At 45.6% G+C, this 13,806-nt stretch overlaps 2 protein-coding genes across 2 annotated transcripts; one reads left to right on the forward strand and one right to left on the reverse strand.

Annotated features, from left to right (window-relative positions):
- Window positions 1-236: 236 nt before the first annotated feature.
- Window positions 237-5,749, forward strand: LOC133469445 (hydroxycarboxylic acid receptor 3-like). The gene is made up of 3 exons (XM_061756553.1): window positions 237-876; window positions 2,953-3,428; window positions 4,555-5,749. The coding sequence occupies exons 1-3, from the start codon at window positions 420-422 to the stop codon at window positions 4,645-4,647; spliced, it is 1,026 nt and encodes a 341-aa protein (XP_061612537.1). The 5' UTR covers window positions 237-419; the 3' UTR covers window positions 4,648-5,749.
- Window positions 5,750-6,340: 591 nt separating this feature from the next.
- On the reverse strand, window positions 6,341-11,509 carry LOC133469435 (adhesive plaque matrix protein-like). The gene is made up of 4 exons (XM_061756505.1): window positions 11,360-11,509; window positions 10,512-10,573; window positions 6,470-10,432; window positions 6,341-6,408 (listed from the first exon to the last, which is right to left on the reverse strand). Exons 1-4 carry the CDS (start codon window positions 11,485-11,487, stop codon window positions 6,404-6,406), a joined length of 4,158 nt encoding a protein of 1,385 aa, XP_061612489.1. The 5' UTR covers window positions 11,488-11,509; the 3' UTR covers window positions 6,341-6,403.
- Between the last annotated feature and the right edge of the window lie 2,297 nt (window positions 11,510-13,806).

The raw sequence follows: 13,806 nt of genomic DNA on the forward strand, positions 1-13,806 counted from the left end.
TCGATGAAATGGCCTGCACTTGATCTCCACCATCGCAGTGCCCAAAGCGTTTTACAAAAGCTCACGTTCACATTCGCCCACCGACACATATGTTCCGACACTCATGGCCGACTGCTGCCAGGCCCACCGGTGGCGAATTAGGGTTCAGTGTTCAATATGATTCCAAATATGACTAATTTTGATCCGATACGATGAATAACGTTTCAATTCAACCATTTTGGGTTTGTACTTTTTTAGGTTACATTTCTGCATCTTTTTTATTGTCACACTTTGTTACTGAATTCTACTGTGTGTGTGTTATTTCCACACTTAATGCTGTCTTGTATTGTTTTTTTTTTGTTGTACAACAAAAAGAGGAAAAATGAAGGGCAGAAAAGGTGACAATGTTGAAATAAAGTGCCTTTTGGGGGTGGGCAGTAATGTCAAAAGCAGAAGCAGCAAATTTCCTGCCTTTCGAAATCACAAACAGTCTCCAAGACGTCAGCGATGGATGCGGACGTAATGACCACGCCGGCGCCGGGCGGCGGGCCGGGCGTCGGCGGCGGGTGCCCGCCGGTGGGCATCCAGCTGGAGGGCGCGATCCTCCCCCCGGTGCTGACCGTGGACGTGGTCCTGGGCCTGCTGGGCAACACGGTGGCTCTGTGGATCTTCTGCTTCCGGATCAAGTCGTGGAACGCCAACATCGTGTTCCTGTTCAACCTGGTTCTGGCCGACTTCCTGGCGCTGGTCAGCCTCCCGCTGCGCATCGACGCGCTTCTGCGGGGCCACTGGGTGTTCGGCGACGTCGTGTGCCGCCTCAACCTCTTCCTGATGTTCACCAACCGCACCGCCAGCATCGCGCTCATGACCGTCGTCGCCTTCTACCGATACTTCAAGGTGAGAACACCGACTCTTGTTTGTTCCTTACACAAATAATACATTGATAATAAAACATGATGAAATGGAAATTGTTGCATTTTACACACACACATATATATACGTACCAACCGCTATGGCGTCGTGTTGCGTGCCCACAGGTGGTCCACCCTCACCACCGCTTGAACCGCATGAGCAAGCGGCAGGCGGCGGCGGCGGCGGCGGCGGTGTGGCTGCTGGTGGGCAGCCCTCGCCTGCCCATGCTGGCCTACAACCACATCAAGGGCAGCGGAAACGCCACCCAGTGCTTCTTCTTCACCTCCTACAAGGAGGCCTCACGCGGTATCGACCCACAGCCCTTCCGACATTCCCGCCATATCCTACTAGTGCGCGGATTTTCCAATGAGAACTACTTCGCTGCGAATAAATGCTCAAACGGCATTTATTCGATAGCCAGCTCAAGGTCCGTGTACTAGTACGCGCTTAGCACAACTGTGTCATACGAGTAAGATGACTACATGTTCCTAATGAAGCAAATATGTGCACTAGTTAACACCTTTGTGCTACTAGTACTACTAGTGAACTGCTAGACGTTAACGAGTACAATTTCCTACTGTCACTACTAATAGCACGCGGTTGTTAACTAGGGCAGTTTTTGCTCACTTGTAACATGCAGATGTCCTACTAGTACGCCAAAGGTGCCGTACAGACCTTCGAGCTGAAAGTTTTCGAACAATTTTGCCATAAAGCCGTTTGAGCACTGAATCGCAACGCACTCATTTCAGTTCATTCCGAAATCAGCGCTAATATCACGGATCCACAATCTTTCTTCTTGTCTTATTATGTTATTTTCAAGAAACAAACATGAATACATTTTTAAGTTAAAAACAGCTAAAGGATTTAATATTCTCAAATAAAAGTTGCAGAATATATCAAAAAGTTGTATGTTTGAGGAAAAGTTCGATATTGTCCAGAGAAAAGTTTTCTCGAAAAAGTCATATTTACAAAAAAGTTTCCCCCAAAATGTTAGCGGTGGACCTCGGCTATTGGTGGGGACCGGGCCCGACCGTGAAAAGACAAAATCCGTCAATACCTGTCGGAAAAAGATGAGCCACTTATGTCGCCCTCCAATTCTACTCTGCATTCGGGCTGGGGGGGGGGGGGGAATCAAATATGTCGGCCAACAACTTCAACACAAGGTCGATGCAGAATTTCTGCCTGGAAGCTCCGCCGGGACACAAAATAAATGTAAAAAAAAACACGTTTCACACGGATATTTATTGCAGACGGATGCAGTGTTGATAATAGTGATGACCTTTGCCCCCAAAAAGGGATTTTTAAGACACTATTAGAAGTGTAATGTACATATAACATGATGCATGTATGCTGAGCTGAATGGTAGTTAGCATTATTATTTTTTTTTTTACCTAAAGCATAATCGCTAGCGTGCTAACGGCGAATGCCGTTTAGCAAAGGCGGATTTTGTTGTCTCAAGTTCTGTTCAGTTTACGGCGTACGCTCAAGTACCAACGTGTGCGGTTTAAGGATAAAAGTCCAGCCCTCAGAAATGAGAATAAAATGCATGTTAGTCTTTTGAAAACAATCCTAATAAAAAAGAGAAAAAAAGATTTTTTTGCGGTGGGCATGGTGGGGGCAGCAATTCTTAACCGAATGTCTCGAGGACAATCGATTCGGAAAAGATTCGATCGCGACGGCCCGACTCTACGTGATCATTCGCTGACTTGAGAGCGGACCCGCCTTTTAAAGGCATACACACGGTCACTGTCAGTCGCTATAGTGAAGAATGTGTGGATGGCGGCCCCAAGTGGACAAACGTAATACCTGCACCTCGCATGCATATACTGTTTGCTGGCCATATTGTATGCATGAGCTTTAAAAAACATAAATAATACGGGAAATAGTTTGTCGTTTTCGTCTGGAACGGAAGCCGCACGATAGACGAGGGATTACTGTATGTTCAAAAAAGGTCCCTAGTATCCCCCTCGGATAGCAGCGCTCCACTGTGCTTTGTGGGTGCTACTAGGTTGTAAAAGTTTGCAGAAGCGCTGGAATAAATGGCGCAACGTCTTCCGGTAGGCATCATCATCCTGGTGGCGATGCACCGGGTCCTGACGGTGGTGGAGTTCTTCATCGCGCTGGCTTTGCTTCTCTTCTGCTCGGTGCGGATTTCCTGCTTTCTGAAGCGGCGGCAGATGGGCAAAGCCGACAAGGTGCGCAAGGCCATGCGGGTGTGCGGGGCCATCGTGGCTATCTTCCTGGTGTGCTTCCTGCCCACCACCGTCACCACGCTGGGGCTGTGGCTGAGCCGCTCGCTGCGGCCGGGGGACTGCGCCGCCTTCTACGCGCTCACCCAGCTCACCATCGTGTCCTTGGGGCTCAACTTCCTCAACTCCGCCCTGGACCCCATCGTCTACGTCTTCTCCAGCTCCGTCTTCAGGAAGGAGCTCTCGGCGGCCGTCCCCCGGAGACTGCGATGCCAGCGGCGAGAGGACGGCGAGCGGTCCGCGTCCGCGTCCACGTCGCAGTCCACCGGCCAGATGGAGCTCGAGAATGTGAGGACCGCCCGAGCCGGCGAAGCCTTGTGAAAGGGGCCGCTCCTTCTCCACAATTTCAGAGTCCCACTGAACTCTTATTTGGCCGCTTCGCTTTTTTGTCTCTATGCGGCCCTTTTGTTCGTGTGTTCCCTGACATTTAAGACTCGCGAGTGGGGTCAATTCCATATTCCGATGAGCCATATTCCATAGTTCATCTAAAAACGTCGAACTGACATTGCATTTTTTTTTAAAAAAAGAAAGAAAAACACATACGTAAACGGACATTTTGGAACTAAACTACATACAGTACTACCGAATGACAGCACCATCAAGTGGACAAATCCTACAACTACATCAGCACGTCGACTTTTCTTCGTCAGTTTGTTTCTTCTTTTTATTTGTTGATGTCGAAAATGTGCGAAATGTCCAAAATACATTCGTTCATTTCCATGTTAGTGTCGCTTCGTTGGACGCACAAACAAAAACCTTCTGCTTTTTCAACGCCTTGGACTCGCAACAAGCTGACATGCATAAAATTGACGCCACTTTTATCACAAACTCCGTTGAGTCGCCATCTTGGCCAGTTAAACAAAGACGCCCATATTTGTTTGCGTTGATTTTCAAGGGAAACTTCTACTACTACTACTACTACTAATAATAATCTTATATAGTGCATATACATAATTATACAGAAAATAGAAAAAAAAACTATAGCACTATAGAAAATTAATGGATTTTAATCAAATGAGCTGCATTATGTACACATTTTAACTGAGTTTTTTAAATCAATGAATGAGTTAGGACTTTTGTCCATACATTTCTTCATTTTTTAAATGAAGTCACCTTTAAACAAGTTTGCCCACCCCTGAACTCAATGAAAGGAGACAGAGCATTTTTTTATCATCGCAATATATGGCACCATGAATTGATTCATTTTAATTTGAAAAAAAATTTTTTTTTATTCATTTAACTTGAAATTTTGAATATTAAATTCCCTTGTGATTAAATATACTGTACATCTATCTGGGGGAAAAAAAAAAAAAAAAAAAAAAAAAACATTCATTGCAATTGCTCGCTGTTGGAATACATGCATATTTTTGTGCTGTGTGTGCGCTGTGTGTGTGTGTGTCTCGGTCGGCCGAAGACTTCGACAGCAACGCCTCCAAACGAGAGATCAGAGTGGAGAGCCTCCTCATCAGCATCAGCATCATCATCATTCTCACTCGCAAGCTCGTAATCATGCGCTCCCAGCTGCTTTGCATCAAGACAAAGGCAAATTGCATCAAGATGTCAGTTTTGGAGTGCACCTTCTTCAGCTGATAGAATGAAACATCGTCACCGTGGCAACCTGACTGGACCGCCAGATGAAGGGGAGCCATTTTTGCTCTCAAATTCTGTCGTACTCGTTTGTACGTTGGTCAAAATATCAGGAGCACCTGACAGTCCGGCATAAAACTACGCCAAATTTGTGGCACTATACAAATTGTTCTGAAATATTAAATTCAACTGTCTCATACTTTACCGTTCAATACAACTGAACTGTTCTGTTCTTTGTTTTTTTTTTAGTTTAAGCCACTAAAATGGAGAGCTTGAACATTTAAGAGTGATTCTTGCCATAACACTACACAACTGTCATAGGGAAGTAAAAGTTATTGAATACATGTCCAAGACATACAGATTTTAAAATCCACTCTGACTCACAGGAAGATGAGTGCTTTTAGGCCTGATGTGGTCCAGTTTGCTGGTACCAAGAAGAACTGGAGCAGCATTTTATCTGGCCCATTTTAATTTTCCTCTCTAGCAGCCGAGTGTTGCGCAAAGCCTTGACATCCTCGCGTTAGCGACACTTTCCCGCTGAAGGGCCAAATCGGGGCCGGCGCCGCCGGTAGCGGAAAGCACAAGTGGTCCACTCTGACTTTCGTGTAGCCTCTCCAGCAATCAGCGGCGCCATCAGCAGACGGCGAGGATGCAAAGCTCATCTGGGGAGATGACACTCTTCAGACGTGTGGGAGAGACGCATCATAACGGTTTAGGACTCGCCCGCACGCCAAAGAGGTTCGTCAACAAAACTCCACCTGCGGCAGCAAACGCCTCACTGCTGTCCAATCGCCTGGCAGGGTCCGCAGAGCGACTGAAACAGCAGTTGAGGACAAAAAGACTGGATGCCAAGGCGGCCGGTTGCGGGCATGCATGCTTGAGGGGGAGCGCAGAAATGCTAAGGGAGCACCGTGTGATAGCATGTGCCATGCATGTGCGTTTCAGGGTCGTGTGTCGATAACCCTGTGCCAGCTATGGTAGGCAAAAACTTTTGGTCTGGAGAATACCGTGCAGCCACTCCCTCATCATTAACACGTTTAGCATTGCAATCGTTGTAAGAAACTTGAGCAGTTGCTACGTTTGGAATTAAATGTGTCAAAAGTTAAACTTTTTGGCTTTTTGAAAAGATTTGAAAAATGTTTACAGCAAGTCTGAATTGCATAAAAACAGTTGAAGTCAAGTGTGGCAATTGTTCTTTAAGCTAATGTTAGCATGCAAAGCCAGCCTGCCACCTAGTAAAGAGGGCAACAATCCAAAGCCATTTGAGCAAGTCAAACATAAAGCAGCATAACTAGTATTAAAATTGTAACACTTAAAACTAATGTCAGCATGCCAACTAACAAAAGGGCATAAAAAGGAGGTTCCTCCAAAATGGGATTAAAGGGCTGACAATCCGATGCCATTCGAGCTTAGCGTCTGTGAATGAAAAATTGGTGTAACAGATGTCAAAAGGATTGATTCTTAGGAAAATATCAACAAGCCAACACATGCCAGCCATTGAAAAGGGCAATAATTTGAAACCATTTGAACCACTCGAATGTTAGCGTCAGTGACCAACTTGCTAGTCAAATGTTAGCATTGCAGTAAACATCAAGACAAGAAGCCAAAGCAAGTTAATGTTCAAGTTCAGTTTTATTCAATCTTACTCTGCAAGGAACCAGTGGATCAACGCAAGTTCAACCTGCAAGAAAAATAATGCAAATTATCCAATTGAATCTTGAGAAAGTCACATTTGCATTTACCTTTTGAGCCCCTTTGCGGCCATCTCTGGTAGTCTCCCAGGTCGGGAACGTAGGGAGGTACATTTTGTTTCTTTTGGGAGTAATGCATTCTGGAGAATTCCTTTCGCTCTTGCTGATAGCCATTGCGGTTGTGAACGACATAAGTTGGAAGCGTCTGGTCTTCGTCTTCGTCGTCGTCGTCATAGTCATCCTCCTCATTACCCTCATAGGCTTCCTGCGATGACACCCAAGGGGCGCTGGGTTTAAGAGACATCTGGTCCAAACCTTTGCCAGGATAGCCTGGATACACAGAGGCCCACTGGTGGAGGTTCCAACCGTAAGGGCTCCAGCTGGGAACACCAGCAGAGTCATAGCTTTGAAGTCCAGAAGCGGCATCATCGTCCGAGTCTTGGTGAGGGTATTGCCAGACTGAAAGTGGACCTTGTGCTGGAGGCCAGTTGGCACCTGGATTAGCAGGTTGCCAGTTTGCGCCACTCGCTTGTACGGAGGATTGGTGTGCAGGACCAGCAGGAGCTCTTGAGGGTTTGTATTTGGATGGATTATAGACTGGACCGTATGCTTCCCAACCAGGACCCTGGTTTATACTAGAATAAGATGCAGAGCTCCCCTTTCTGGTATCAGCAGGGAAACTCACATGTAGCTCCTCCTGGTGGTGTACAGGAGCAACTGAGGGGTCGTAGTTGGGTGACCAATTATAGGCTGGACTGTATGCTGTCCACTTTGGGTGCAGGTAGCCACCTAGCTTCGCTGGAGACTGGCCCTTCCCAACAGATGGGCTAACTTTTACTCCACCACTTGAAGGTGGTTCATTGGTTGGACTGGACACTGTAGACTTCTTGCCACCTGGAATGGCTTCTGGTTCCCCTTTTCCAGTGCCAACAAGGAGACCGCTTTGTTTGTAGCTGGAAAGTGGATAATTGAATTGACTGTATGCTTCCCAATTTGGGGGCTGGTTAATGCCTGGACTAGCTGCCGGCTGCTCATTACCATTGTCAACTTTGACTCCACCAGTTGGGGGTTTGTATTTCAGGGGTTCCTTATGGGTTTGAAAATATGCAGAGTGCCAGTTGCTACTTTGACTAGCTGCAGGAGCACCCGCTTTTGTCCAACCAGGGCCCAGGTTTCTACTGGAACCAAATGCTGACTGCCCTGTCCCAGGAGGACTCACTTTTACATTACCAGGGGGTAGCTCAGGAGCAGTTGGGCTTTTGTAGTCAGAAGATGGTTCATAGACTTGACTGAATGTTGCCCACCTTGGGGGCAGTTGGCCACCTGGATTTGCTAATGGGTGCCCCTTGACAGTACCAGGAGGACTCACTTTTACATTACCAGGGGATAGCTCAGGAGCAGTTGGGGTTTTGTAGCTGGAAGATGGTTCATAGTCTTGACTGTATGTTGCCCACCTTGGGGGCAGTTGGCCACCTGGATTTGCTAATGGGTGCCCCTTGACAGTACCAGGAGGACTCACTTTTACATTACCAGGGGATAGCTCAGGAGCAGTTGGGGTTTTGTAGCTGGAAGATGGTTCATAGACTTGACTGTATGTTGCCCACCTTGGGGGCAGTTGGCCACCTGGATTTGCTAATGGGTGCCCCTTGACAGTACCAGGAGGACTCACTTTTACATTACCAGGGGATAGCTCAGGAGCAGTTGGGGTTTTGTAGCTGGAAGATGGTTCATAGACTTGACTGTATGTTGCCCACCTTGGGGGCAGTTGGCCACCTGGATTTGCTAATGGGTGCCCCTTGACAGTACCAGGAGGACTCACTTTTACATTACCAGGGGATAGCTCAGGAGCAGTTGGGGTTTTGTAGCTGGAAGATGGTTCATAGACTTGACTGTATGTTGCCCACCTTGGGGGCAGTTGGCCACCTGGATTTGCTAATGGGTGCCCCTTGACAGTACCAGGAGGACTCACTTTTACATTACCAGGGGATAGCTCAGGAGCAGTTGGGGTTTTGTAGCTGGAAGATGGTTCATAGACTTGACTGTATGTTGCCCACCTTGGGGGCAGTTGGCCACCTGGATTTGCTAATGGGTGCCCCTTGACAGTACCAGGAGGACTCACTTTTACATTATCAGGGGATAGCTCAGGAGCAGTTGGGGTTTTGTAGCTGGAAGATGGTTCATAGACTTGACTGTATGTTGCCCACCTTTGGGGCAGTTGGCCACCTGGATTTGCTAATGGGTGCCCCTTGACAGTACCAGGAGGACTCACTTTTACATTACCAGGGGATAGCTCAGGAGCAGTTGGGGTTTTGTAGCTGGAAGATGGTTCATAGACTTGACTGTATGTTGCCCACCTTGGAGGCAGGTGGCCACCTGGATTTGCGGTTGGGTGCCCCTTGACAGTACCAGGATGATTCACTTTTACGCCACTAGGAGGAACCACAGGAGCAGTTGGGCGTTTGTTGTTTAAAGGTGGATCATAGACTGGACTGTATGCTGCCAAACTTTGATGCAGGTCGCCACTTGGATTCACTGCTGCCTGCCCCTTGACTCCACCAGTTGAGTGTTTGTGGCTGGAAGGTTGCATGTCAACTGAACTGTACACTGCCCAACTTTGGTACAAGTTGTCACCTGGATTAGATGCTGGCTGCCCTTTCCCAGTGCTAGGAGGAACTGTAGAAGCAGTTGGGGGTTTGTAGCTGGAAGGTAGTTCATAGGCTTTATTGTATGCTGCCCACCTTGGGGGCAGGTGGCCACCTGAATTTGCTGCTGGTTGCCCCTTGACAGTGCCAGGATGATTCTCTCTTATGCCACTAGGAAGAACCACAGGAGTAGTTGGGGGTTTGTTGGACGAGTGTTCATACACCTGACCGTAAGCTGCCCAACTTGGGGGCCAGTAGATGCCTGGATTCACTGCTGGTTTCCCCTTGACAACTCCACCAGTTGAGGGTTTGTAGCCGGAAGGTTGTGCATCAACGGGACTGTACACTGCAGGTTGCCCCTTTCCACTGACATAACTCACAGGAGCTGTTGGGGATTCATAGCTGGGAGGTGGATCATGCACAGGACTGTATAATTCCCAAATTGGGGGCAGGCTGCCACCCTCTGCTTCAGGTTGCCCCTTCCCAGTGCCAGGAGGACTCACTTTTACACCACCAGAAGGAACCTCAGGAGAAGTTGATGTTTCATACCTGGATGGTGGAACATATACTGGACTGAATGATTCCCAACTTGGAGGCATGTTGCCAACTGGATTTTCTGCTTGATGCCCCTTGACGGTGTCAACTTTGACTCCACCAATTGAGTGTTTGTAGCTGGAAGGTTTCACATAGACTGGACCGTATGCTTCCCAACTGTGGTGAAGGTTGCCACCCGGACTCGCTGCATGTTGCCCCTTGCCATTTCCAGCAGGACTCCCTTTTACACCACCAGAAGGAACCTCAGGAGCAGTTGGGAACTCATAGCTGGAAGCATATACTGGACTGTATAATTCCCAACTTGGGGGCAGGTCGTCACTTGGATACACTGGTGATTGTCCCTTCGTGTCAAATTCGACAACTCTACCAGTTGAGGGTTTGTAGCTAGAAATGTGCTCATGGACTGGACCGTATAATCCCCAACTCTGGTGCAGGAGGCCACCTGGATTAGCAGCCAGTGGTGCCATTGCAGTGCCAACTTGTTTCGCTGCATGTGAGGGCTTGTCGCTGGAGGCTGGCTCATAAACTGACCAACTTGAACCTGAACCAGGCGCGTTCCCGTACTTCTTACCAGGAGGTGAAGGAGCACTCGAGCGCTTCTTGGAGTTGCGCATGTAAGCCACACGCTTTGTGGAGCCAGAAGAGGCCGCACTGGGAGTTGCAGGGCTGGATGGGGACTGGCTTCCTGGGGTGGGGTCAGCAAGTTGGCCTGCAAGGAATGTGCTCGAGTGTTTTTGCTGCAGGGACGTGAGCGAAGGCCGCAGGCTGTCGGGCGGAGAAGCTGGCCCAGAACTGGACTTGTACGGCGGCCTGTGGTCTGAGAACATTTAAGGAAAATAAAATTAGAAACCAGTTGGTGTTGAAGTTGATAAAGCCACGTGACATTGGACACTTACACATTCGTTGCACAGGGACACTTGCGGCACTGCTGATTAACAGCAAGTAGAGCCAAGAAAACCTGCGCGACACAAGATGAGTCAAAGCGCCGCATAAATAACAAAAGTCACACCCAGTGTGAAATCATCCCTTGGTGGGGAGGAAACGCATCTGTTCAGTCAGTGACAAGCGGACTTACGAAACACTTCCACTAGATGGCAGAATGCAAACTTAACAGGCACACATTTCACACAGACTAACTGAGACAAAAGTGTTTCAGTACATCTCGGTAAGGGGGACATGGACAGACTTTCATACCCCTTCTCACTTTTACTCATCACGTCAGATAATTTGGGCAGTTAACATTGTACAGGAAAACCCTACAGAGTCGTGCAACCGAGGAGCATGCCAATTAAAAAAAAAAAAAGATTACAAGCAAGAGCTCAGTTTCAAAGTGTGCGTCGATATAAAGCGAACTTCAGGGATGCGTCAATGCTGACGGCTGGGATTGCGCAAGCCAAAAAGCAATTCAACCGCTGTACTTGCTTTGCGTTATTTTCCTTACAGCTATCAATGTTGGGAAGAGGACTTTGGAAATGCAGTCGGTTAGAACAACTGCAAGTAACCCTGTTGACAATGCAAGCAAAGTAGCAACTGCAGTTACTTTGTCAAAGCAAGCAAATTGTTCAAACGTGATGGCAATTGATCAATTCACTCTTTTTGGACCCATCGCCAATGACGTTACGCCAACCGGCTCAAAAGGTCGAACTGCGCAGCTTCCATGAACCAAAAGCTTGAAATAAGTGACTGGATTACATGACATTTTCAAGCCCTTAAAAATCATCGCAAACAGAACACTTCAACTGACCTTGCAGCGAGTCCGGGCCCCATGTTCGAAACCCGGGTAGCGCTTGACTCTGCACAAGCGCAGACGTGATGTGAAGCCAAGCTGCGGTTTCTGCTTAAATGCTGCTCGCTCCGCTCGTTAGCTGCCATTGAACGCACCTGCACGTCAATCTGGAGGCGCACCTGCTGCACGCAAATTGACAGCCGGGACGGGGACTCGCGTCGTCATCAAGTTGCGGCTTGTAGTGCTACGCCACACCACGAGGACATAATAAGTCCCAGTAGTGTCACAAAACTATTCTTCATTTGACGGATGAGTCAGCTGCTGTATGAAAATCTTTTTAGCGAAGCAAAACAAATCATAGTCTTCTAATCAGTAAGTCAACTTTATTTACAAAGCACATTTTCACACAGCTTGCGCAAAAAAAAAACAACTTCAAGATTAAAGTAGATCAATAAAAGAGAGTTGTGCATAAGTGCCACATTTGACTTATTTTTAAAAAAATTGACAAATGGATCAGGTTATTTGTTTAAAAAAAAAAAAGTTTAAATTTTCAGGAAAAATTGTTAGGAAAATTGTTTATTTTACTTTTTAAAATCAACGTTAGTTGATTATTTGCCCTCATTTTAATTACACTTATAATTATTATCAATTATTTATTGAAATAAATTTGATATAAATGTCAATAAAACCAATTAATTAATATTTTTGTATTTTATTATTTTCAATAAATCTACTGCCCAATTATTTTCTGAGCTAAATGACAAAAAAAGAAATTGGAAGAAATCAAAAGGTGTACAATATGTAACAAATATTTGAAAATATTTATTGTCAAAGTTTATCCTAACACAACAATAATTAATTCTCATGTTTTTATTTATTATTTACCATTGATTTAATCATAATTAACTAACCCGCTATTTCATAAAATAAATACTTAAAAAAATATATAGTTTCTTTTACATTTTTGTTCTTTATTACTTAATGCATCAATATTTGACATAAATAAAAGTGAATACATTTGTAATTGACAATTTCCAAATTCCTGCAGCAAACGACAGGGCTCTTGATAATGTAAATTCTCGCTGGGCTGCGTTAAAGAATGTAAAGTACGTGCCCGTCTTCTTCCCCCTCATTGGAAGAAACGAATTTTCCCTCATCGGTGTGGTGACGTCCGTGTTGTTGTTCCAACGTTCAACAAATGTTCAAACCACACGCGTGACAATTTCCAAAGAAAGTGTCTTGCCGGTGCTGCTGCCTCGCCCTTTGAAGAGCCGGCGGGGGTCAAAGTTGAAGCGTCCGCCGTGAGGCCTTCGAGGTTTTCACTTTCATCTTTGCCGCCGCTTTCATCGTCGACGGTTGAGAACCCACAAAATGAAATTGACAAGCAGACGCCACCGCGCGCTGCCCTCGCATCCTACACGTCCGCATTTGGAAATATTTCCGTCATCATGGAATATTTTGTGCTTGGATGCCACATTGGATTTTGAAACAAATCATTTGTAGATGAGGTCAAGAAAAAGCTTACATTCTTTTGTTTTGTCATTTTAATGACATATTTAAAAAAAAAATTATAATCTGTTAAAATAATCATTCTCATTTTTTATTTTAGTATTGCACATTCATTTCATACTCCTGTAATTATTTAACAACTTGTTTCATAAAATACAAAAGTATTTATTCAATTGTTTATTTATAATATTATCCTTTCCCATAAGTTGTTAAGCTTTTATTCAATGGCATAAATGAGTAACCAATAAATGTGAAACTGCTGTGTTATGTCAAGACTGCATCAAGTACTGTCTTAAAATCAAATATTTTTTTCACACACACAAAATTCCATTCAAATTGGAAATAAGATCTCAATTTCAATCTATTTTCTATTTTCATATATATATAATGTAAAAAATGACAATTTTCTCTTTTTCTCGTTCCTTTTTTTCCCTTGTGGGATTTTCTTTATTTCTACCAAACACTTTACAGATAATGCGAAATGAAATATTCCAACTTTCTTCCAAACACAGTCCTTCATAGATGAAGCTTTTCCAATTTCATATCAAATGAGCCATCGTACTTCCGCCGGCCCGCACGCCTCGTTCTTGCTTCGGTGCGGCGTAGCACCGAGGAGGCGAGGCCACGCCACGTCGGCAAGCACATACCTCGGGTCAAAAGGTTCCAGCGTGGGGACGTCCCGAATAAACGGGAGCCGTTTTTTTCGGGGTTTGCCTTCCACATGCTGCTTACTTGTCACATGAGAACAAAACTATCATGATTCTGTTTTTTAGCTGTAAGTCAAATCACAAGTTGCTTTTTTTTCTCTTTTTTTTAAATAGTCACTATTGGTGTTAAAAAAAAAAAAGTCACTAAGTAAAACTAATCGCTAATTTGGCAAAAATCTTTCCAAAAATTCTGATGAATAAACTGGAATTCATCAATCAATCAATAATTGCCAAGACTTATTTGACCTC

The sequence above is a fragment of the Phyllopteryx taeniolatus genome, chromosome 19, assembly GCF_024500385.1.
Source record: "Phyllopteryx taeniolatus isolate TA_2022b chromosome 19, UOR_Ptae_1.2, whole genome shotgun sequence".
NCBI lineage: Eukaryota > Metazoa > Chordata > Actinopteri > Syngnathiformes > Syngnathidae > Phyllopteryx > Phyllopteryx taeniolatus.